Below are 23,472 nucleotides of genomic sequence, written 5' to 3'. Positions count from 1 at the left end.
AACTGTAGTACCGACCGCCACCTCGAGATGGCGCCAGAGACCAAACAAATGAACCTATATCAGCTCCTGTACAGACATGCGAGTGTTTCCATACCTGTGATTCACGGTGATATCTTTCCTCTCACTCAGGACATGGTGAGTTTCCCTGCTGAGGCTCACAATAGGGATATTTTCCATATGCCAAATTTCTTCTGAGTGGAAGTCAGTTTGGCATGAGGTGAGCATAACAGGAAGAGGCGAGGCACACGGACCATCAAGGGAACTTGTGATCCTAGAAAGCATTTCTATATCTTAAATTAATGGCTCATGCCCACCATTAAGCTTCAGTGTTGGCCCCACTGCAGTAGTAATGTATTATACAATGTTTGTACTACAGCCCCCAACATGAACACGCAATGAACACAAAGAGCACACGGTAGTCTTGATGAATTTTAATTACATCAAATGGATTTATGTAAAAAGTGGAAAAGGAGGAAAACACTGGGTCTCATCATCATCATGTTCAACACAGCTACAGAACTCTGCACGTACTGGGTCGGATACAGGTCACTTATACTGAGAAAGTAGATACACGTTACTGTGAAGGTATGACGTTAACAGGAAGTGTGCTTTTACTGTTATTTTCCTTTTCAGAGCAGGATGGGAAGCGATAAATGAGATGGTTCAGTGTGATCTCAATGATCCATGAGGATATATGATTCAAAGGTGTGTGTCGGGATTGTTTCAGGTTGGCCCCGGCTGCCAGCTGTGACCTGAAACTCTCCCATGATTAGTCTCTTGCTCTCAGATCACACAACCTTCACTCATGATTGGCAGGCAACAGACGCCAATCACACAGCTGTTATGGCTTCCTGTCCAAGTCCATTTGGCATCCAGGCAAGTAAACTCCCCACTGAGCGCTGTCCTCCTCTTTGATTGGACAAAAGGAAGTGATTGGCTGATTGATTGCTCCATGCAGATTGTGATTTTTCAGCATTTTTAGCAGGTTTAGCAGGTTTGGTGCCGACATGCTTTGAAAATGTTTTGTACGAGCCTGAATGAAAGTCGTCTTTGCTTGTCCAAGCTGCCCGTTTACAAAAGTTTTTGTGATCATGGCGTTGGGCAAAAGAAGGTCCGGCTGACTGAAGTTGCACAGAAGATCCAAAATGGAGTCATCAGTCTGGTTTAAGATCGCCCTTTTGGCTGTCGTGTGAACATTGGCACTTAATCTTAGTCCGTAAAGACCAGTGCACCTCTAGCAGTCCGTCACACTGAAGGACACGTGGCAGTGCAATCTGCCACAGCTTTAGTCTTTACAGAAGAAAAAAAACTGTCACAGCAACATTTTCTAGAATCTTTCTGTTTCCTTGATTCAAGGAAGAAAAAACTAAACAGAGAAGGAAGCCACTGTTCTCTAATGAAGTGTCCTGGGTTAAAGGGAAGGAAAAGGAAACTGGGATATACAATCTTTTCTCACTGTAGAGGGTCTCAGCAGATTAACTCGACTAGGCTTCAGACACACAGCTCCAAGGCCACCTTTCTCTCTGAGTCCCAGGCAAGCAAAGAGGAGTGGAAGGAGTAAGAGAAGAAAGGGAGACAGATTAGAAAGTAAGAGAACACAAAGTAAAAGAAGATTAAAAGTCAGAAATTGTAACCGTAGACAGTGAAATACAAGTGGACACGGAAGCAGCCAGCCTGGATCTACATGCATCGTCAAGGGGACAAGAAAGGGGGAAGGATTTCAGCGCTACACCGAAGCCATGCAGCAACAACAAGCAGACCGAGAACAGGAAAGGGTCTATTTTCTTTCACCAGCAGGAAACCAGCTTCACCTACAACACGAGAAGCGTCACGGAGGAGGGATACGGTGAGGTGCTGGGGGCGGAGAACTCCTCTCATTGGGGGATTTGGGGACACAAACAGGCAAAGCGTTCATGGTTAAACGGCCCATATGCCATGCAGACCAGGGTCCCATCAGGCTCTGAACAGGCGTTTGGCACCACGGGGACGGCGGACAGGACAGTGAGGAGGAGGAGGAGGGGCAGGTTTGGGCTTAGAAGAGCAAGGGAAGCAAGTGCACGGCAGGATGGACGACATCTGTTACACCATGTTTTAGGTTCCCATGGAGACAAGACCGAACCCCACCCTCCCCTCAGCCCCAATCCCTATTTCTCCCGCTCGAGCAGCACTCACTCACCACGCGCTCACAGCATGGTAGCAGACAGACGAGGGCGGTGGGGGCGGGGTTTAGCAGCTTTGCTGCGGCTCCCCGCTCCTGCTTTTAGACTTTCTGCCCTCCACATCTGTAGGACAAAGGCAACGTTTATGTTACATCTGTAGACAGTGAAAAGAAATGTTCATTTACTTCATACCGGCATATACTGTAGATTAAGATAAATACATTAAACTTCAAAACAGCGAGAACAGAGTACAAAAGCAGAAATAAATAAGGATCTAGAGGCGGACAGCACTACGAAGCAGTGCTCGTCTTTGATTATAACTTAATGATAACAATCTGTACAAGATCTTGTCTAAAATACATAATCCTATTTTATCCATTCTTAAATTGGGTTGCGTCGGGATGAGTAAATAAAAGTTTCCAGATACCAAAACAAATGATGTTAGCTTCATTCACAAATCAGCCCACTGAAGACTTACTACTTCCTGTTTCAATAACAACTGCACCTTCCCTCTGATCACTGTGGGAATGAAGCTTCATCATTGTGTCACCAGAGGTCAGTTAACACCCGCAGAGCAAATACTCCGGTTAATAATATAGAAAAGAAAAATACAGAGAAAGGTGTCAAATGAACAAAAACAAAACTGTACACACCATCAACACAAACAAAACGAAGGTACACACGAGAACCATTTTGATCACAACAATCAAAATGAGCGTTTCGGGTCAGACAGAACAAAGCCGTGCAATTTAGTGAATGATGAGTTAAAAAGCAGAGAAACCGAACATCATCGAGACATCATCATAAACAGTGAAGAAGTGAATCTATCATCCGACACATTTAAAAATATCAATTTGGATTTGTAATTAAGAAATTGCAGCTACGAGATCTGTCCCACAATGCTTTGCTGTCTAGATGGTTATTTCTGACATTACGTCACTGAACTGCAGATAATAGTGTCGTGTTAGCCAGTGAAACAGATGAGGAAACAATAATATGGCTGTTGGATGAAAGAACATTCATCAGAGTCCCACCTCGGAGAGAAGAGCAAGGCAGAAAACAGAAGGTGACAAAAAAACAAAAACAAAAACAGCGATTTGCTGATCAGCACCATGGCAAACAAAAACAAAAACAAAAACACCACACAGAGATAGTGCTGCAATAAATACATGCAGAGGAGGAGGATCGTCAGCCGTCTTTACGTCAAGTCTGGTAGAAAAGATGAGCCAGAACCTCCCCGTCATTCACACACACCCGTACTCGTACCACAGAGACTGGTTGTCCTCTGGATTCAGTGACTGGTCCGAATTATTCTCACCATTGGGCTCATCGCCCTCGTTAGACTCTTTCACACTGGCTGGGCTGGATATCATCTGGCCATTTGATTGGCTGTGAGGGGCCTGGTTTTGGGTGGGACTATGGTTGGGAATAGAAGGAGGAGGAGGGAGTGTTTTATTTGTAACGGGAGGCCCGCTGATGTTGCTGACTAGGGTGGGGTTTAGAGACAGGAAGGGGAGGTTTTTGCACGCCGACTCACTAAAGATAGAGTCCATGAACACCGACTCTACAGTGAAGGAGGGGCCGAGGAAAGACTTGAGGGTGGAGAGGTCGGGATCCTCCATGCTATGGCAAGGTAAGCTGAGGGACTTGGGCAGGGGGGGGGTGGTGTTGGGGTGGTACTCACTGGGTGTAGGCTGGGAGCAAACCCCAGCCTTAGTGGAGGCGGCGTTAGGAGAAGTGTCAACGGACACGGGCTGCCGGTTGTCCTTAGAGAGCAGGTCGTGGATGCTGGTGCGGCGCGTGGTGCCCTCGGCGGTGGAGATGACGCTGCTGGCCCGGGGCAGCGTGGAGGAAGCCAAGTCCAGGCGTCCGGCCACGGAGGTGGCTTTGCCCTGCGATGACAGGCTGGAGCGGACCGGGACAGAGCCTCTCACACGGGTGCTCTCCGCCTTACGCAGAGTTGGGCGACCCGGTTGTCCGGTGGATCTCGGAGGGCGATCAGAGCTGACCGGCGCCGCTTTCCCACTGGAGGAGCGTAAGATGCCCCGCCCCTTTGTGAAAGTGCGTTCTTTCTGCACATGCTCAGAAGAAGTGGAGAGTCGAGGAGAGTCGACAGTGAGGTTCTCTTGACTGCCAGACTGCGGGAGACGGAGCCAACAAACAGCATTAAGAACAGTAGCATCAACATATCGTTCAATCCTTTCATATTAACGCATCTATCCTTTTTAGAACTCAGTCGGAGGCCTCACCTCTGCAGGATCAATACCCTCGTCCAGGAACTGCTGCAGTGAGAGCACCTCGCCGGCTAGGGATCCCGACTTCCTGCCCTGAGTCTGTCCGGGGCTGCCTGCGGCGCCGGACGGGTCGAGCGACCTGCGCAGCTGCAGGGGGCTCTGGTGGGAGGTGCGGGAGGAGGAGGGCTGCTGGACGGGGCTGCTGCCGCTGCTGGACCACACCTCCTGGTCCAAACTCAGGCTGAACTCCCCGCTGCTCTCACTGTGAGGCCTACTGAGGCTGCCATTCAACGCGCCTGTGGGAGGAGACGCAAAGATTAGGAAGTAATCTACGATCTTTATTGACCTTCAGTGTTCTGCAGTCAGAACCACTCCTCTGCTACACTGCCTACATCTTCATTTTGTAGTTATGGTCGTGGTAAAGTGAAAATAAAAAGGCATAATACTATAATATACATCTTTATTGATGTACATGTGCATGATGCAAAAAAGGGTAATGATTTTAATATAATTATTATTAATCATATTTTGATCATCATTATTTTAAGTGTTTATTTCCATAATGTTTTATGTTAATGTACTTCTTGTAAAGCACTTTTACTATACAAATAGTTTTTTATTATTATTATTAATAAAGAGAAATTCAGGGCTTACTTTTTAACCCTTACATTTTAAAACCGACTTGATCTAATTTTCACAGGTCATGTAAAATGGTAATGTTAAATGCATGGTACTGTAATATACTGCTTTGTTATGTGCTATTGCCGTGTGAGATCTCTTATGAAGCCTTTATAACGGCAGGTTAGGCCAAATCTGCTTATCCATCACTGAGGACTTGATCATAAAGGATGTTAAGCGTCTCCAAAACATAATGAATATTCATGATGGGTCAAAGTGCACCTGTCACATTTGGATTTGCTAAATGAATCTTCAAAAAGGAGACTAAACATAGCACTCAGACCGGATCATCTTAATATATTAATTTGGAACAATAAACTTAATTTGTTTCCCAAAGAGGAGAGGAAAAAGAAAAGTAACCCTTAACTTTTAAAATCAGGACAAACCGAGTTGATCCAATTGTCACAGGAGGACACAATGAAGGAGGTTTGAGTAAAGGCATGAAAGAAAAAGATAAAAAGGGAGCAGAGGAGGAAGGTGAGAATGGTTAGTTTAGAGGAGGAGGAGGAGAACAGGGGGAGTTCAGCGATGGAGGAGCATACCTTTGCCCTCCAGAGGAGAAGTGAGGTGGGAGTTATTGTTACTATTACTACTGATCCTGTTGCTATGGAGACTGGTGGGTCTGGAGGCTGGGTAAGGGACAAGAGGGAACACACACACACACAGTTAGGATATATATATATATATATATACACACACACACACACTTACATGCACAAACACAAAGTAACACGTAGGTGTGCGCTAACAGTTAGACAGAGCGTCTCCTGCTGGGGCAGCAGATGGCACATGCCAGAAAGCAGCACAGGAAGGGTGGCTCAGTGCCAGGCTGCAGCGCCAATATGTCCAGTCAGTAAACAAAGAAACGACTGATGGAGAGGACAGGGACTCCTAAATCCAAGGGCAGACCCACCTTAGAGAAAAGGGGGGAACTGATGGAGACAATGCTGAATAACAGACGCTAAGAGTAGAGCTGCACAACTAATCCAATGTTAATCAAGATTGTGGCGTCCCGCGTTTAAATGAACATGATCGACTGCGATTTAGACGTTTAAAATGCGTGCTTGGAACAATCGTATTTATGTTTTGCATCTAGATGAACCGTGAATAAGGTATAAAGTTGTATTTTGATGCAAAGGTGTGTCAGGAAGCAGTGCCTTGTGTATTTAAATGTGGAAAAGCAATACAATATTTTGTCCCTGAAATCAATGAATAATCTTAATAAATAATCGTGATCTCAATATTGACTAAAAATAATGGCGATTAGCATTTTGGCCATAATTGTGCAGCTCTATGATGGAGCAAGATTAGTTATAAAGAGAAGAAACGGGTGACTGTGTGAACCTGAGGAGGAGGATGGAGGAGGAAGAAAGAAAAGAAGTGGGGACAATGTGACCTTCACTGTGTGAACACTCTAGTTGTGACACATGACATGTTTGAAGATCAAACTACGTATTAATGCTGCCCACAGTTTAATATCTCTTTATCGTTTGAAACTCAAACAGAAACATCAAAGTTGCTTGAAAAATCAATAGAAATCTGAAACTACCATCAAGAAGCAAAACATAATAACCTCTCGGAAGATGACCTAATGGCTGAGACATAAGCAATGTCCGGTGTGTGTGTGTGTGTGTGTGTGTGTGTGTGTGTGAGTTTCCTTTCAGCCCTTAAGGAGACCTACTGGGAAATGGGTCTCGCAACTCGAGTGCATTCTGGGAACTCATCAGCTAAGTAGAATCCATGTTGGACGCTAATGTGTACACCAATGTCCTGGAGAGGAAATGTACGTTATATACAAAGTAGTGTTACGTCTGCTATATTAACCCCTGCGCCTCACAAGGGCACAAGGGTCAACATGGTATATTAGTCTAAGAGTAACTGCTTGCAGACTAAAAAGGTATAAAACGCATTAATCTAATAAAGTATTTGCAGGTAACTGATGGTGTAAGCGTGTAGACTTAGGTGTTAGGAATGTGTGTCAGTCGTTTGGTGGCTGTTTAACAACTGGGTCATCTTCATTACAGCGGTACAGAACTGATGAATAGTTGCTTCGCCGCAGATTAACTGCTCTGGATAACGTCCTAAAGCCTGAATTAGAGTCAATCCTACTTTCAATGGAGGCTGATCTCTCGCTCTCTTTTTTGCTCTCCACTAAAATTGCTTTTCCAACTGCAGATGAAGCTTAATCGAAGTGCAGGAAGGCAGCCCAAAGATTAGCAGTAGGACTTCTGAGAACACGACCTGCTTTTATTTGAAGCTATTCAGTATTTTTACTTATTCCTCGTTTGAAAGGCTCTCTGGTGCTGCAATTACCCGTCTCTTCTCTCTCTCATGTCATGTGAAGTCTTACCTTGACTCTTGGGGTCATCCAAGGAGCCGACAACATCCTCACATGAGGCATTATCTGTGGAGACACAGAAGAGCGTGATGCTACAGCTGCTTTTTTCACTCTTCATACAAATCTTCACACAAATGAGTGGCGCCTTCTAAATATGAACGTTTACAGGGAGAAAATAAACATATAAAACACCTGCAGATCCGTTCGTCTACCTTAAATATGGTCAGTAACCCTCACACAAATAAATCCAGCATCCTGACCTTTGACCTGAAGACGGAGCTTGGCCCTGCTATGCCGTGCATTGGGCAGGGTGAGCGCGGCACAGTCGATGGCGTTGTTTGAAAAGGCGAGCTCTTTCATGCTCTGCCCACTGCGCCTGCTGCTCCCCGTCATGCCGGCGTCTCCGGCCTCAGCGCCGTCTAAGTTATCGATGCTGTTCGCCCACTTGAGCCCCGGGGCCGCCCGCCACCGCCATGGTCTGCAGCAGGTCATTCATGGCTGAATAGGTGAACGGAGGTACAGAAATTAGGACAGGAACACTGGAGCCCCGTCAAGTAATGCATGTCCGGCTTGTTCTACCTTCATGTCTTAGAGACATTTAGCATCCCTTAGTTGGCGAAGACTAAAGCAACCACTTAATAAGAAGCTCCTGTTTGTGTTACTCGTCTCATACAGGCCACTAGAGGAAGTAGCTTAATTATTCAGTGATTTTAGTTTTATATAATAAAATCAAGTCGAGCGTTTTTGGAAATCAAAGCAAGCATACAGTAATACAAAGAAATGACTTCAACAATATCACCAAAAGTGCATAAAGATGTCACCTGCTACTTTTTTGAACAGGTGAAACATCACCTTAAGAGGCCACTGTGTTTATGCACTTTGTTTACTGAGCTGTATACGACGGTACAGAAGCATGAAGGCATGCAGAGCTGATCTGAGCAGCAGCAGCAGCAGCAGCAGCAGCAGCGGTGCTGTACACACAAGATCAGAGCCAGAAAGTCCATGTCAGCGGAATAAGACCTGAAATGCAGCACACTGACAGGAAGAGAGAGAGAGACAGACAGACAGACAGACAGACAGACAGACAGACAGACAGACACAGAGACAGAGAGAGAGAGAGAGAGAGAGAGAGAGACAGAGAGAGAAGAGAGAGAGACAGAGGAGAGAGAGGACAGACAGAGAGAGAGAGACAGAGACAGAGAGAGAGACAGAGAGAGAGACAGAGAGACAGAGAGAGAGAGAGACAGAGACAGAGAGAGAGAGACAGAGAGACAGACAGAGAGAGACAGAGACAGAGAGAGAGAGACAGAGAGAGAGAGACAGAGAGAGAGACAGAGAGAGAGACACAGTGACAGACAGAGAGAGAGAGAGAGAGACAGACAGACAGAGAGAGACAGAGAGACAGAGAGACAGAGAGAGAGACAGAGAGACAGAGAGAGAGAGAGACAGAGAGACAGAGACAGAGACAGAGAGACAGAGAGAGAGAGACAGAGAGAGAGAGAGAGACATAAAGAGTAAAGGCTCCATTTCAAGTCCTCCATGGTGAGTGCGAGCAGAGACGATCATGCTGTAATTAAAGATGGAGGCACACACACCACAGGCGCATGAAAGGCAAACCGGCAGTTACTCTCTCACACACACACACACACACACACACACACACACACACACACACACACACACACACACACACACACACACACAAAATGAAACCACAGAGCACATGACAAAGCTGCCCAATAAGTTGCCTGTTGCATAATGATTCCCACAATGGCCAAACACTCAGGACCAAGAGAGATGAAACTGCATCACACTACAAGAGACACATCGACAGGAAGAGGAAATTCTCACTATCAGTTTTTGCATTATTGTTTTTTAGTTACCTCTAAATGTTTCCGTTACCAGTACATTACTTTTAATGTGCACGTCCTCCTTGCTTTAAGACAAACGTTGTTCCTTCTGCTAATAGTGAGAATAAAGCAACAATACTCTGGTGAAAGCTGATACAAGCTAAGAGCAGATACTCTACAGGAGGGAGTGGAGGCGGCGGGGCGGAGGAGGTGACAGAGGGGTGGGGGTTACTAGGCGAGAACTATAAGGACAAGTCACTGATGTTACCAAGGTAGGCGTTGGGGTAAAGTGACTATGTAACAAATTATAAAACTTGAATCTTTGATATATTTTAGAGACGTCTGCACAAGATTTACTAGATGACATCATCTCTAGTATTTCAATATTTACTGACTGAGTTTAAGAGCTGTGGCTGAAACTGCCACACTGTCACTGTCACGCCCCCACACTGCAGCCACCATGAAATCAGTGACTGTTCCTTCTTTGTTTCTCCTAGTGTGGCGATGAGAGGGCGAGGAGGTGGAGGAAGGCTAGCGTGGCGGCTAACGGAGGTCTTACACATGGAGCGCCGGTAGATGGCCTTGGCCTTGTCTTTGTCCTTGGATCTGTTCCTCATGAAAGGCAACCTTTTTAAAGCTGTCAAGAGCGCAGCCAGAGACAGTCAGATAGACAGACAGACGGAGGGAAGAGAGAGCGACAGAACAAGCCAGAGGGAGGTGGAGGAAAGAAAAAAAAAAGAAAAAAGGAGGGCAGAACAGAGGGATGTGGTTAACGTTTGCACAAAGAGAGAGCCGAGCCCCTGGACACTCAACTGGACAAAAGACAAACAATGCAATAGACACAACTAAAATATAGGACTTAAAATGTGTCATATTATTCATCATGAGGCCTGTCACGATAACTAGATATAATTAATAGACCATCTGAAAATGACTAATGTTTTGTATTTTATAATTGCATAATAATGCAAGTGCAACCTTTTAAAGAGCAATAAACTCAAACACAAATAAATATATATTAAAAATAATTCCTAAATAAATAAAACCGCACTAATAATAAAAACACAATAAATAAAAAGGACTCTCTGCACAATGCCCAATTCTTATAATGGTTATTATAGTTCATTCTGACTGTTGGGGACATATCGAGGTCAGCAACACGATCTAGTCATGTCTATATCGTACAGGAAGTCCATAACATAAATGATAATGATTGTGACAGGCCTATTTATCATCAAGTGTAAACTATTTTAATCTATACAAATACACTCCCTTCTTTGAATTTCATGGACATTAATTAGCAACGCTAGATCGTGTTAATGGAGCTGAAAACAAATTCTCTACAAAACCAGATGTGTTGCATTGTGAAGCTGGTGTTAGGAGGGTTGTGTACATTAGAGATTGGGTTCAGCCCCACTGATTATTTTACTAGCATTGTTAATAAATGATCATTTTGGACTGAAACGCCTCCCAGACTTCTTTAAAACCTGAATAATACTTTTTAAAAAAGGGCAGACTTCTGTACAAAGACACATTATGCAAACAAACAGAAAAATGTTGACACATTGTGCAAATACACAAACGCACATTTTATCTGCACACAACAAGCACTCTCATGTTAGTGTCATGAGTGTTGTCTTCTGCATCACACACTGCACACAACAACACATCTGTCAACACATCAGCACCTACATGAAACACGGAGGATGGGTAATATTAAAGGGTGCAATCAGGAGAGTGAAAAGGTCAAAGGGCGTCTCAACAGCATCAGTGTTTTCATAGACATAACCAAGATAACTTTATATTACTTATTTGACTGTGTAATGTCTATAGTACATGTCTTAATGTGTTATAACGATGATGTAAAACCAAAAAAATAAAACAAAATGCCACATCTGTGGTCTTTAGTGTGAAAAATATACTCAGTTATATTCACTTTACACAACTTTACAGTTTAATCTTGAAGCAGTCAGACCCACGTGTTTATATGAAGCTGTAAACCGACTAGCCCACGTACAACCTGTATTCTTTATTCCATTTCTTCTGGCAAATCCAGAAAATCAGGATTTTGACACATCTTGCATTGACTGGAAGTCAGCCACAGCATTGCACCTTTTAATTGCTTTGGATGCTACGTTAGAGTGCTTTCCTTTGTTATTTACAGGTGAACTGCACAGATCAGCAGGTTGACATGACTAACAGAGCTAAGGAGCTCTGGACCTGTCGGGGGAGAAGTGAACTGGACCGGGGACAAAATATACCTTTAGTGTTTTCCAATATTTTAAACACAAGAGATTCGCTTAATTCGGCTAAACAGCTGAACACAGTACAAGTACTCCACAGATTTATCATTGTACTCAATAACATTGTCTGAGTCGCCATGGACAGTTCAAAAAATAAAGTCTAATCAAAATTGAAGCAGCATAACCAGGCATCTACATTGTGCACAATGCAAATCAACTACTTTATACAAAGGCTTTTTCACATAGTAGTAGTAGTAGCAGCAGCAGCAGTAGTGGTAGTAGTAGTAGCAGCAGCAGCAGCAGTAGTGGTAGTAGTAGTAGTAGCAGTAGCAGCAGCAGCAGTAGTGGTAGTAGTAGTAATAGTAGTAGCAGCAGCAGTAGTGGTAGTAGTAGTAATAGTAATAGTAGTAGTAGTAGTAGTAATAGTAGTAGTAATAGTAATAGTAGTAATAATAATAGTAATAGTAGTAGTAATAGTAATAGTAGTAATAGTAGTAGTAATAGTAGTAGTAATAGTAATAGTAGTAATAATAAAAGTAATAGTAATAGTGTAGTAATAGTAGGAGTAATAGTAGTAATAGTAGTAGTAATAGTAATAGTAGTAATAATAATAACAGTAATAGTAATAATAACAGCAATAGTAGTAGCAGTAGCAGTAGTAATAGTAATAGTAGTAGCAGTAATAGTAGTAGCAGTAGCAATAGTAGTAATAGTAGTAGCAGTAGTAATAGTAATAGTAGTAGTAGTAATAGTAATAGCAGTAGCAGCAGTAGTAATAGTAGTAGTAGTGGTAGTAGTAGTAATAGTAATAGTAGTAGTAATAGTAGTAGTAGTAGTAGTAGTAGTAGTAGTAATAGTAGTAATAATAATAGTAATAGTAATTGCAGTAGCAGTAGCAGTAGTAATAGTAATAGTAGTAATAATAACAGTAATAGTAGTAGCAGTAGCAGTAGTAATAGTAGTAGTAGTAGCAGTAATAGTAATAGTAATAGCAGTAGTAATAGTAGTAGCAGTAGTAATAGTAATAGTAGTAGTAGTAGTAGTAGTAGTAATAGTAATAGCAGTAGCAGCAGTAGTAGTAATTGCAGTAGCAGTAGCAGTAATAGTAATAGTAGTAATAGTAATAGCAGTAGCAGCAGTAGTAATAGTAATAGTAGTAGTAGTAGTAGTAATAGTAATAGCAGTAGCAGCAGTAGTAGTAATTGCAGTAGCAGTAGCAGTAATAGTAATAGTAGTAATAGTAATAGCAGTAGCAGCAGTAGTAATAGTAATAGTAGTAGTAGTAGTAAATGTAGTAGTAGTAGTAGTAGTAGTAATAGTAGTAGTAATAGTAGTAATAATAGTAATAGTAATTGCAGTAGCAGTAGCAGCAGTAGTAGTAATAGTAATAGTAGTAGTAGTGGTAGTAGTAGTAATAGTAATAATAGTAATAGTAGTAGTTGTAATAGTATTAGTAGTAATAGTAGTAATAGTAGTAATAATAATAGTAGTAGCAGTAGCAGTAATAGTAATAGTAGTAGTAATAGTAGTAGTAGTAGTAGTAATAGTAATTGCAGTAGTAGTAATTGCAGTAGCAGTAGTAATAGTAATAGCAGTAGTAGCAGCAGAAAATAGCAGTAGCAGTAATAGTAATAGTCGTAGTAATAGCAGTAGTAATAGTAATAGTAGTAATAGTAATAGCAGTAGTAGCAGTAGCAGCAGCAGCAGCAGTAGCAGTACTCCCCAAGACCTGTAAACAGACTTTTAATGTGTTAAATCGGTGGAGTTCTCGTTTAAAATGTTGTGTCACTAAATACACAAAAATGGGTTTTTAAGTGTGAGCAAATTATATAAGGTTCCAGAAATCAAGCGCTCCCTCTGTTGTTTCAAACACAGGAAAAGCTTTAACTTTTTGAACCAGGTCCGAGATTGAGAGTCAACCTTGTGGCGCTGCGCAGCTCAACCGTAACCTCTAGGACAGCTGACTGACACGGACAATGGACTCACAATAACATGCCCTGAGAGACGGGACAGTCGGGTCACAACCCCCTCCCTCCCTCCCCATCCGCAGCATACCATTGGTGGATCCCTGCCCTTGGGCATGGGACTGCTGCCCTCTCCTCCCTTCGCAGAGAGAGAGAGAGATAAAGAAGCAGAGGAGCAGTTAGGGGAGGAAAGACTCATTCAACCACTCAACCAGTACACAATTACACAAACACACACACACAACAAGTAGCAGTGTGTGACTTTGTGGATACGTGTGTATGATTATGTGTCTGTAAAGTATTCAGCATCAAATTAAGCAGGCTGGCAACGCTTTTGCTCACTGCTTTCATTGCATGTACTTTTGTGTCCATTTGTGTATGAAACGCTGTCCGAGTATTTGATCAGAAGTACTTTTACTGTACATTGTTTGATAGGGTAAGTATATGTTTGTACAGGAAGTTTGCACCCCGAGACAAGTTCCTTCAGTCGTGGTTGAAACTGATTTAGATTCTTGGATCTGTGTGTGTGTATAAGCGTTTCCCTGTTACTCACTGCTGCTCCTCTTCTGTGTGAGTGTGTCGTCCAGAGAGTTGGAGCCCGAGCCTATGGACGAGCTGTCCTGGCTGTCCTGGGGAAACGGCAAGAACGCGTCGCCATACTCCGAACGAGAGGGAGTCAGCGTGAGAGAGCGCATCCTCTCCCGGCTCTTCGGCTTGATCAACTTCTTCATCTTCAAAGTGATCCAGTTGCCACGCCTACAAAAGGAGAGAGCGAGAGAGAGCGAGAGAGAACGAGAGAGAGCGAGAGAGAGCGAGAGAGAATGAGGAACACGAGGAGGAAAGAAGATGTCATATAAAGTCAATGAATATGAAGGATGGATTTTAACTGTTGGATTTGTTCCATGTTTGTACTTGAAATCTTCCCATAGAAGATAAAAAATTAAATAAACACGTTGCAGTATTCAGCCGTTTCAAGCTCTGCAGACCATAAATATTTGATGCATCTCTTCCTTAGGCTGCAGTTTGAGTGTTTTTGTTATTCCCCCGCCTCAGAGATAAGAGTCAACAAGCAAACAGAATTTTAAACATCAGATTCTGCTATGATCACTGACTTGTTTGAGTCACTCGTGAGTCGTGATTCACCCGTCAGACATTTTTACATTGAGATGTTACACCAGTCATGGTCAGGTCATTGACAGGTCATTCTTTTAACTGATGCATTTAGCTGCTTCTTACCTGCGTGGAGGAGAGGGGTCGTAGAACTTGTACTGGTCCATGATCTTCTCCTCCAGCTTCTCTTTCTGTCTCCTCAGCTCATTCAGCTTGTCTCTGATTGGTGGAAATGAGCCGGTAAGACAGACGAGAATGAAAATGCATACAAACAAAATATAAATGCAACTAATTAGATTAAAATATCCCATTATCAAACACAAACAGTTGCAGACAGGGACATGCTTGCGTGTCATCAGCGGTTTACATGTATTGTCTTTGCTCTACGTGGAACAGGTCCTTGCTCTCCATGGTCTGCTCCAGCAGTGTGCGATTCTGTAGCATCAGAGTCTGGATCTGGTCCAACAGGTGGCGATTCTCCTCCTCCAGGTTTCCCTTCACCTGGCTCAACAACTAACGCACACATGCATATATCAAAGAGATGCTAAGACACTTGGCTCAACAACAGATATGATACAATAAAAAGGGCTAAACCATCCACAACACAGCTGGCTTAAGAAGTCGTCTCTTTAAATATGATACATTAAACCAGCCAGAAGACAGCTGGCTTTGAAAGTGTTACACAAAACATATGAAGGGAAACTCCCAAATACAGAGGAGAGAAATGTGCGTGTCCTCACCTCGCACTGGTTGGTGAGCTTGGTGGAGGTGATGTCCAGCTGCTGGTACTGCTCCTTCAGTTTAGAGAACTCAGCCTCCAGCTTGGTTTGGTCCAGCTTGGCGCTGTTCAGCTGGGTCTTTGTGTTCTTATGGTCCAGCTGGAGATTCTCATTGTCCTTCACCAGCTGACGATGAGTATTATTCAGCCTGAGGAGAGAGTAGAGGGAATCCTCAATATAAAGACACGTGTACATGTCAAAGGGGCTTTTCTAAATTCATAGCAATCTAAGGAAAACATCAGGATGTCACAACAGTGTTTAAGGTAAAAACATATTGATGATCTGACCGATCGTTTTCTTCTTTGAGCAGTTTGTACTTGTCAGCTGTGGCTTGGTGCGTTTGATTCTCCAGCACCATTTTTTCCTGCTTCTCCTTTAGATTTTTCTCCAGATCCTCCAGCTCTCCCTTCTTCTGCAGGAGCTGCTTGTACCTGCACACATAACACACATATATATGACTTACATGGTCGACAGTTTCCCCTGGTTACTCAGCATTATTGTTTCTATGATTGTTTAATATTGCCCTCAGAAGACAACGTACAAAAGAAGGTCATAGTAGAGAATTAGGTCATAAGTGAGACTAACTAACAGACTAAACCCCCTCTCACCTGTCCTCCAGGTCCCTGTGCTGCTGCTCCAGGCCCTTGTGGGAGGTCTTCAGGCCGCCGTGTTTTCCGATCAGGGCTTCATACTCTGACGCTTGCCTCTCGTGGAGCGCCGCCAGCTTCTCGTGATCGCGGAGGAGCAGCTCGTAGGTGGACCTCAGCTCCTCTTTATCCTTCAGAGCTCCCTCACGCTCACCCTCCACGCTGCTCTGCTGGGTCTGCAGCTGGGCGTTCTGGGCCATGAGTGCGGCACTCTTTGAGCTCAGGGTGGAGTTCTCCACCTACAGGACAGGACCAAGACAGATACATTAAGAGAGCGATGAATGTGAACTGGAGCATGAAGATGAGGGGAAAATGAGGAGAGGATACCACAGAGAAAATAGGAAAAGAATGATATTGATATTGAACTAGGCTCATGGGAGAACAGGAGAGAGGAGAAGAAGGGAGGAGTGGAGGAAGTAAACATTGAGCAGGGGGAGTTTAAAATACAGATTTTCCCATCAGCATTTTGTCATCTGTCCTCACTTATTAAAATATATGTTTTACTGTGAGGAGTACTCAGCAGACAGAAACATCAACGGACAGATATTTAAGTAAAAAGAGAAGTTGTTGCTGTTTCTGTCTACAGGGGGCGCTGTGTCTTCCCCTTTGCTGATCTCCATCTGCAGAACATCAGCAGGAAAACCGTTTCTTTTCATGTTTCCTTTGTGGTCACAGTGGTTTCCTAGTCTTCAATCATCACTCGTCACACTGACACACACACACACACACACACACACACTTTCTGTAACTTTAAACAGAGACAGCTTTTCGCCTCCAGTACACACACACCTGCTCTCACATACACACAAGCCACTACACTTGAAGAGACGTACGCTAACACCCAGAGAAACTAGAAGCTACTGTATGGTCAGTGTAAATCCAGTCGTCCATAAGTAGGCTTTGAATTGCTGCCAAACGAGTCTAAATCCACACCAGGAAGCTAAGCAGCCTGTCGAGGCAACTGTGCAAACAGAGCAGTGATGAAAGAAGGCTGGAAAGCTTTGCATTGTGTACTTAAAATGTATAATTGTTCATGTTGTTGGGCTATATAAATCAGCCTAATTCTTTAATCCGTAAATGGAATTAAAACATACAAACATATCTTATATCTTACTTCCCATCTGCTGATGAAGATCATGCGGTATGATTGAAAGGTCAGCTACAAAATGGACTTAGGAGGTCAAATAGTTTTGTCAACAGCTGTTTCCAAGGTCAAGTTGTGCACTATAAACTGGATACTTTGTTATCTGTATGTGTAATGTATTTCCTCTGTCATCCATTGCCTACTGCACACTGTGTGTAAGATGTGTCGGGGATTACCTGCAGCTTGGCGTTCTGCGTCTGTAGTGTCGTGTTGTTCTCCTGTAAAGAAGCAGTCTGCCTCTGCACGGCCACTATCTGAGCCTGCAGGTTGCAGCTTTGAGTTTCCAGTTGTTTGAGCTGGCTCCTCAGGGCCGCCTTCTCAGCCTGCAGTGTGGCATTCTGGGATAAAAACAGACAGATAACATAAGATATCGGATGCACAAGAATACATTCAAAGAAAAACGCACAATCCAAATGTTTGTGTTCACCCTTCATGTTGGACAAGTCACAGAAGCATTCCTGATAATGTGCTAACTTACATTCCTCTCCACTTCAATGAGTCTGTCTTTGACTTTCAGCAGCTCTCTGGTGGTTTCATGACTCTCTTTCTCCCATTTATTGACAGCCTGAGGGTCCTCCGCTCCTCTAGGGGGTGAGCTCTGCACCATCCTCTCCTCCTCCTCCCTCTGACGCAGCGCCTCGTAGTTTTTCTTCACCTGGAGAAAGACAAGAGTCAACATTTAGTATTCTTTTGTGCTTCTTCAGTACAATAAAATGTGTTCCTCATAAAAATCCAAGATGGCTGAAAATGAAACTCTGCTCCAGGCTTGAATGTAAAATGACTGAATGACAAAATGAGACTATAGTAGTACAACATGGCATGAGTAATGGTAAAGGACTGTTATAGTTTCACAGATGAAACAGAGTTGATCTACAGAAGCCTCAACTTTTCACTCTGTCCGCTCCAGTGCATCTCACAGACTCCTGCCGCCTCATGAATAGATAAACTGGCGATAGAAGTGGAAGAATAAATAATGTATTGGCCTTGAGAAGCCCTCAGTGTTTTTAGTCTTTTAGAAGGCAGGGGAAAGATTTTGGGACACGCTGTTCTCAAGTGGAAGATTGGTGTCTTTGGCTTTGTGGGAGGAATGTGTTCATACAGGGTCTTCTGTATCGGGGTTGAGTTAAGCATCTGCATTCAACAATCCAAAATATTGTATGTTTGTAAATGCATTTCTATAAAAAGTATGGAGTTGTGTATGTATTGCGTTACTGACGGTCTTGAGCTCCTGGCGAAGTTGCTGGTTGAGGTTGGAGGACTCCTGCAGTCTGGCCTCCAGGGCGGCGATCTTCTCCTCTTTAATCTCCAAAGAGGATTTTAGTGTCGACTCTAGTTTGGTTTCCAGGAGCTTAAACCTGAAAATAAAAACTCAGGTTAGCTCTGTATGTGTTTGTGTGTGTGTGTGTGTGTGTTTGTGTCTCCGGTCTAGAGAGTGATCACACATTTAATCATTCCAACATAAAGATGATCAATTACGTTCTTATTTTATGTAAATTTGAAGTTCTTTCCGTGTAAAGAGCCATTACAGAAGAGTGAACATTGAAGCTTGTGTGTGCCTTTGTGAATGATACCTGTCCTCAGAGCTCTCGTCATGCAGCAGCCTTTCCTTGTTCAGTCCAATCTTCTCCAACTCATGAGTCAGCTTGTCCAGATCATTGTTCATCTGCTGAGTCCGCAGCTTCTCACTCACAAGCTCCTAAACACACATTGAGCAACGTTCAGACTTACAGCCACGATGCATTCATTCATCAATAACTAATAATATAGATGCATGATTTTAATGGAACTGAAAAAACAAGCTTTGGTGTCCACAGTAATCAATAAATGGCAATCAATTCCCTTCCATAATCATCCATGTTGTGTGTTTTCAAGTGTTCCACTTCAGCAGTCATTCAACAACAGGACAACTTCGATAAATTCCCAATAAAACTTAACAAAAAGAAGCCATTTTTAGTCTGTCTTCACAACTTTAAAAGAGGATTTGTTTGAAACTTCCTGCACCAACAAAGGATTATGATTGATAATTCTCAAGACATGTTGTAAAAACTAATATTCTCACCTCTCTGAGAGTGCTGAGGGTCTTCTTATCGATGGTGCCCAGTTTGACCAGCTCCTTGTTCTCTCTCTCCAGGTCTTTGACTCTCGTGCAGGAGTCCCTGTAGAAGATCATCTCCTTGCCCATCGTCCGATTCTCTTTTTCCAAGGTGGAGATCCGCTGGTTGTCGTCATCCAGTTTAGCGTCTCGGATCTCGGCCTGCTGCCTCAGCCGCTTGTTCTCCTTCTCCAGATGCTTCTTGTCTTTCTCTAGCTGGGAGCTTTCCTGCTCCAGAGCCTTGTTCTGTGGAGCAGATGGATAAAACATCATTTAAAAAAGGGATTTACTTTTACTCTAAATGCCTTGTAAACACATTTGGCTAAAAGTGGACACAGATTAATTTTTAAAAAGAGCCAAAAAATCAATTTTAACAAATAATCTGGGATAATCCAGCACTGCTGGGAAACACGCAGTCATTTTATCAGAATCAACTAAATGAGGGGCATTGCCAAATTCTTTAGACTGCTGCGTCACAAACACTGCTATAGTCTGCATCAACTACAATTTAGGGCCAATCTGATTGACCTCATTCTGCCAGGCAAAATCAGTCCATCCCAAAACTGTGCCAGTAAAACACCTACAGCCATCCCACAGAGAAGAGTGTGCTCCAAAAGTGTGTCTAATTTCTTAGCACTGACTCGAGGCTACTGAATGAATGCATGTGAAACAGTTTGTTTATCGCCTACCTCCTGCTCCAGCTGCTCCAGCCGTTTACTGGAGATCTTGAGCTCCTCCAGGTTGCGCTGGAGGATTTGATTCTCAGTCTCCACCTCTTGCAGCTCCACCTCCAACTGTTGAATCTTCTTGCTGCTGTTCTCTAAAGCCTTCTGCAGGCGCTGGTTCTCTGTATCTAGGCCCTGGTAACTCACCTGGGAGAAGAAAAGCCAGATTAGGATATAATAAGCATCCATGAACTAGTTGTGCTGCTCCCTGGTGCCATTATATGCCAGATCCCCTGTAACTTACCTGTAAAACATATTCGTTAGTGATAATAAATTACAAGAATGTCACGTGTAAGGTGCCTTTAACTCTTCAGATGATCTGCACGACCTCGTGTAAAGACACAAGTGGTCTCTGTTAAGGACCAGGTAACTCATGCTGAAGTCTTACCTCCAACCTCTCCGTCTTTTTGGACGAGGCTTTGAGCAGTTCCAGGCTGCGCTTCATCTGGCTCCTCTCGCTCTCCAGCTCCCTGTTCTCGGCTATCAGCTGAGCGGCCTTTGCCCCCGCTGACCGGAGACTCTCAGCCAAGCGCCGAACCTCCAGGTTTTCATGCTCCAACTGGGAGTTCTCCTTTTCCAGAGCCTCCAGCTGGAAGGCCATGTTCTTCAACGTGTCCAGCTTCTTCTTCAGACGACGGCCCTCTGCCTCCAGCTCAGTGTTCTCCTTCTCCAAAGAAAACACCTACACACAAGTAAAAGAGGAGTGAAGATGAGGAATAAAGCTTTTACTGATGGTGCCGTGTAATGGCAGCCTATGGCACAGCTTCAAATGCATTACAAGATAATGCTATAATATTTAATATGAAGTCATTCCAAATGTTAACTATGCAGTACAAGAGTAAAACACCACATGGGTTAAGAAGGGCTTTCGTTCTCTGATGCATGAATCATTGATCAAAGGGAGATCATAGACTGTCATGAATCACAAAACTCAAATGTGTAAAGTCTGAACTACGGATAGATCAGATCTTTCTCCCCGAGGCTGACGAGTATAATAATGTGGGTGTAGTGTATTTGGCTCTGCACCAGACAATCATTTCTTATTGTTAATATCTTATTTCCCATGTTACTGATACATTTACATACATCATCTGGAGAATAACTAACCACATCTGATATCATGAAACAAAGGGTATTGAAGCTGAACTATGTGGGGACTGACTGACGGAGCATGCAGACACACCGACATCTCAAAATACAAAATGCACCAAAACCTTTTCACAGGTGAGTCCAAGACTGGCAACTTTTTTCTGCAGGCCGTCATTGTCCCTTTCAAGCTTCTGCATCCGAATCTCCAACTCTTCTGCCCTCTCACCTTTCTCCTTCACCACTTCAAGCTCTTTACCTGCATAACAATAGAACAACCAGAGAGTTGATCCTGTGAACTTGACACGTACGTGGAAAAGGAAGCTGTCAAAATATACCGATCAAGTAACATGTCACTCACGCAGTTGTTTCCTTTCAAACTCCATCTTATTGAGTTTGGCGGTTGTCTCGCAGATCGACTCGTGGAGAACACGATTCTCCTTCTCTACATCCTTGACCCGGGCCTCGGCACCGACCTGGCAGCGCTGACGCAGAGACGACACAGTCTGGCTCAGGTGCTTGTTCTCCTGCTCCAGACCCTTCAGCTGGAGAACAGACATCAGAGTTCAAATGTTTAATGTTCCCATGTTTCAGATTGTATTCTGACTTTATTTAAAAAAGCAATGCAGCTTGTTGTTGTATGAGCAGATGCATGCAGAGATATTAAAGACGTGATAAGGTTCTGCTTCAAGTTTTCATTTAGTTTAATTAGATGAAAAACTAAACTAGAAAATAAAAGAAATCAAGGAGCAGACAAACCGCTTATAAAAGGATTATTAAAACTATATTTCATTTGAATATTATACTCTATGCATTAGATTCATCTCATTATGTTTACAACCAACAGGATAAAATTGCCCACAGTAATCTGTGAGTGCAGCGTGTTACAGATCAGGAGGTTAAACTCCTAAATGTGTCACATTTGGGTCTAACAGCTACAAAGTCCCTGCAGACACACAGCGAGGGACTGCCTCTTGGACACAGAGTGCCAGAAAACTGTGTAGTCAATACAACATAGTGGTAGTTGCACTTAATAGTTTTTGAGCCAAATGCAAATCAATTGCACAAAGATTGCTCGAAGGAAAACTCTGTATAGACTTCAGTACATTAGACAGCTTAGTCATTTTCTCTGAGCTTCCTGGAACCAGAATCAATGATGGTTTTGTAGAAAGAGCAGCGCGTGTGTGTGTATGTGTGTGACGCACAGTCTCAAAGCCCCGTTTGTCTGACCATATATGCTTGTCCATTATACAGACTGCAACGTTAACTATATTCCAAAGCACATGAATGCTTGGTGACATTATAGTCACTCAGAAAAATCACATAATAATCATTCGGCAAAAATGTGGCATTGAGGAGGTGTGTGAATGTGTGTGTGCACCTGTCTCTCAGAGTTTTCTCTGAGTGTTTCCAGAGTTTTCTCCAGTAGAGCCTTCTCCTTCATCAGGTCAGTACTGAGGGACTCGGCGCTGCGGAGCGACTCTCTGTCTGCTGTCAGTTCACTCCCCAGCTGCTCCATCTGTAAACAATCATTTCAGTAACATTTTAAGAAGATGCACTTTCTTGATTGCTTGAACACCAACCAAAGCATTAAAACCCAAACACTGATGGTGCACTTATTATTCCATGATACAAACATAAAATACACCACCTCATTCTGTCACAACTCTGCAGACACACACACACACACACACACACACACACACACACACACACACACACACACACGTTGTTCACGTGTACCAGGAGCTGCATTCACATTTTAATGTGTTTTGGCTTTAGACCTCAAGTCACTTGGAAATAAGATTCCTCACTCTGGATTTTGCCTTTGTGGAAGAAAAACACAATTTCATGCTTTTTTTTTTTATTCAGAAGGCACAGAGAGGCTTATGTTTCTGAAAATAGCTGAGAGACTTCTCTTGGTGAGGGGCGTTTGGGAGTCAAAGACTGGAAAAGAAAAGGCAATGCAGGGCTGTCTGGATTTACAGCTTTGCTTTCATCCTCCTATCCACCTCTCTCTATACAGCCTCCTTTTTTACTTCTCACTGTGTGAAACGGCCTGAAGTCAAGTGTTAGGGTGATATATTGCTGGGTGAGTGCTGGTCCAATATGCTAATCCTGGTGGAGACCCTGAAGAGGGGCAGTAAATTAAAGCGAGGCTGCAAAGTGAAATGAAAGAAATCCTTTAAAGAAAAAATGACATAACTAAGACGACTACTTACATTTGGATCTTTTGCCAGTTATTATATGGAATAGGGGTAAAGCGTGCATTTTGCCTACAACCTTTGAATAACAAAGTAAATCAAGGTGTGAAATTATGATATTTGTATTATTTAAGGAGCTTATCGGAGACGTACGTTTGGAAGAGCATTGGACCAAGAACGGAGCCCTGAAGTAACCCTCAAAGATTAGTCTCAGAGATA

The 23,472-nt window shown here is 43.2% G+C and overlaps 1 protein-coding gene across 1 annotated transcript in view; it reads right to left on the bottom strand.

Annotated features, from left to right (window-relative positions):
* Window positions 1–416: 416 nt before the first annotated feature.
* The window catches only part of ccdc88ab (coiled-coil domain containing 88Ab), a 61,646-nt gene continuing 38,590 nt past the window's right edge, over window positions 417–23,472 (bottom strand). The window contains 24 exon segments of the mRNA XM_029449214.1: window positions 417–4,297; window positions 4,409–4,689; window positions 5,614–5,700; window positions 7,422–7,475; window positions 7,670–7,853; window positions 7,855–7,907; window positions 9,819–9,896; window positions 13,558–13,605; window positions 14,020–14,222; window positions 14,703–14,795; window positions 14,944–15,089; window positions 15,317–15,503; window positions 15,643–15,786; window positions 15,964–16,241; window positions 17,323–17,484; window positions 17,625–17,801; window positions 18,363–18,501; window positions 18,718–18,842; window positions 19,206–19,484; window positions 19,928–20,110; window positions 20,352–20,645; window positions 21,178–21,308; window positions 21,411–21,594; window positions 22,431–22,568. Of these exon segments, the coding sequence (XP_029305074.1) occupies window positions 3,404–4,297; window positions 4,409–4,689; window positions 5,614–5,700; window positions 7,422–7,475; window positions 7,670–7,853; window positions 7,855–7,907; window positions 9,819–9,896; window positions 13,558–13,605; window positions 14,020–14,222; window positions 14,703–14,795; window positions 14,944–15,089; window positions 15,317–15,503; window positions 15,643–15,786; window positions 15,964–16,241; window positions 17,323–17,484; window positions 17,625–17,801; window positions 18,363–18,501; window positions 18,718–18,842; window positions 19,206–19,484; window positions 19,928–20,110; window positions 20,352–20,645; window positions 21,178–21,308; window positions 21,411–21,594; window positions 22,431–22,568 (4,542 nt within the window). The 3' untranslated portion in view covers window positions 417–3,403.

Source organism: Cottoperca gobio, chromosome 15 (assembly GCF_900634415.1).
Source record: "Cottoperca gobio chromosome 15, fCotGob3.1, whole genome shotgun sequence".
Lineage (NCBI taxonomy): Eukaryota > Metazoa > Chordata > Actinopteri > Perciformes > Bovichtidae > Cottoperca > Cottoperca gobio.
This window is presented reverse-complemented; position numbering and strand designations above follow the sequence as displayed.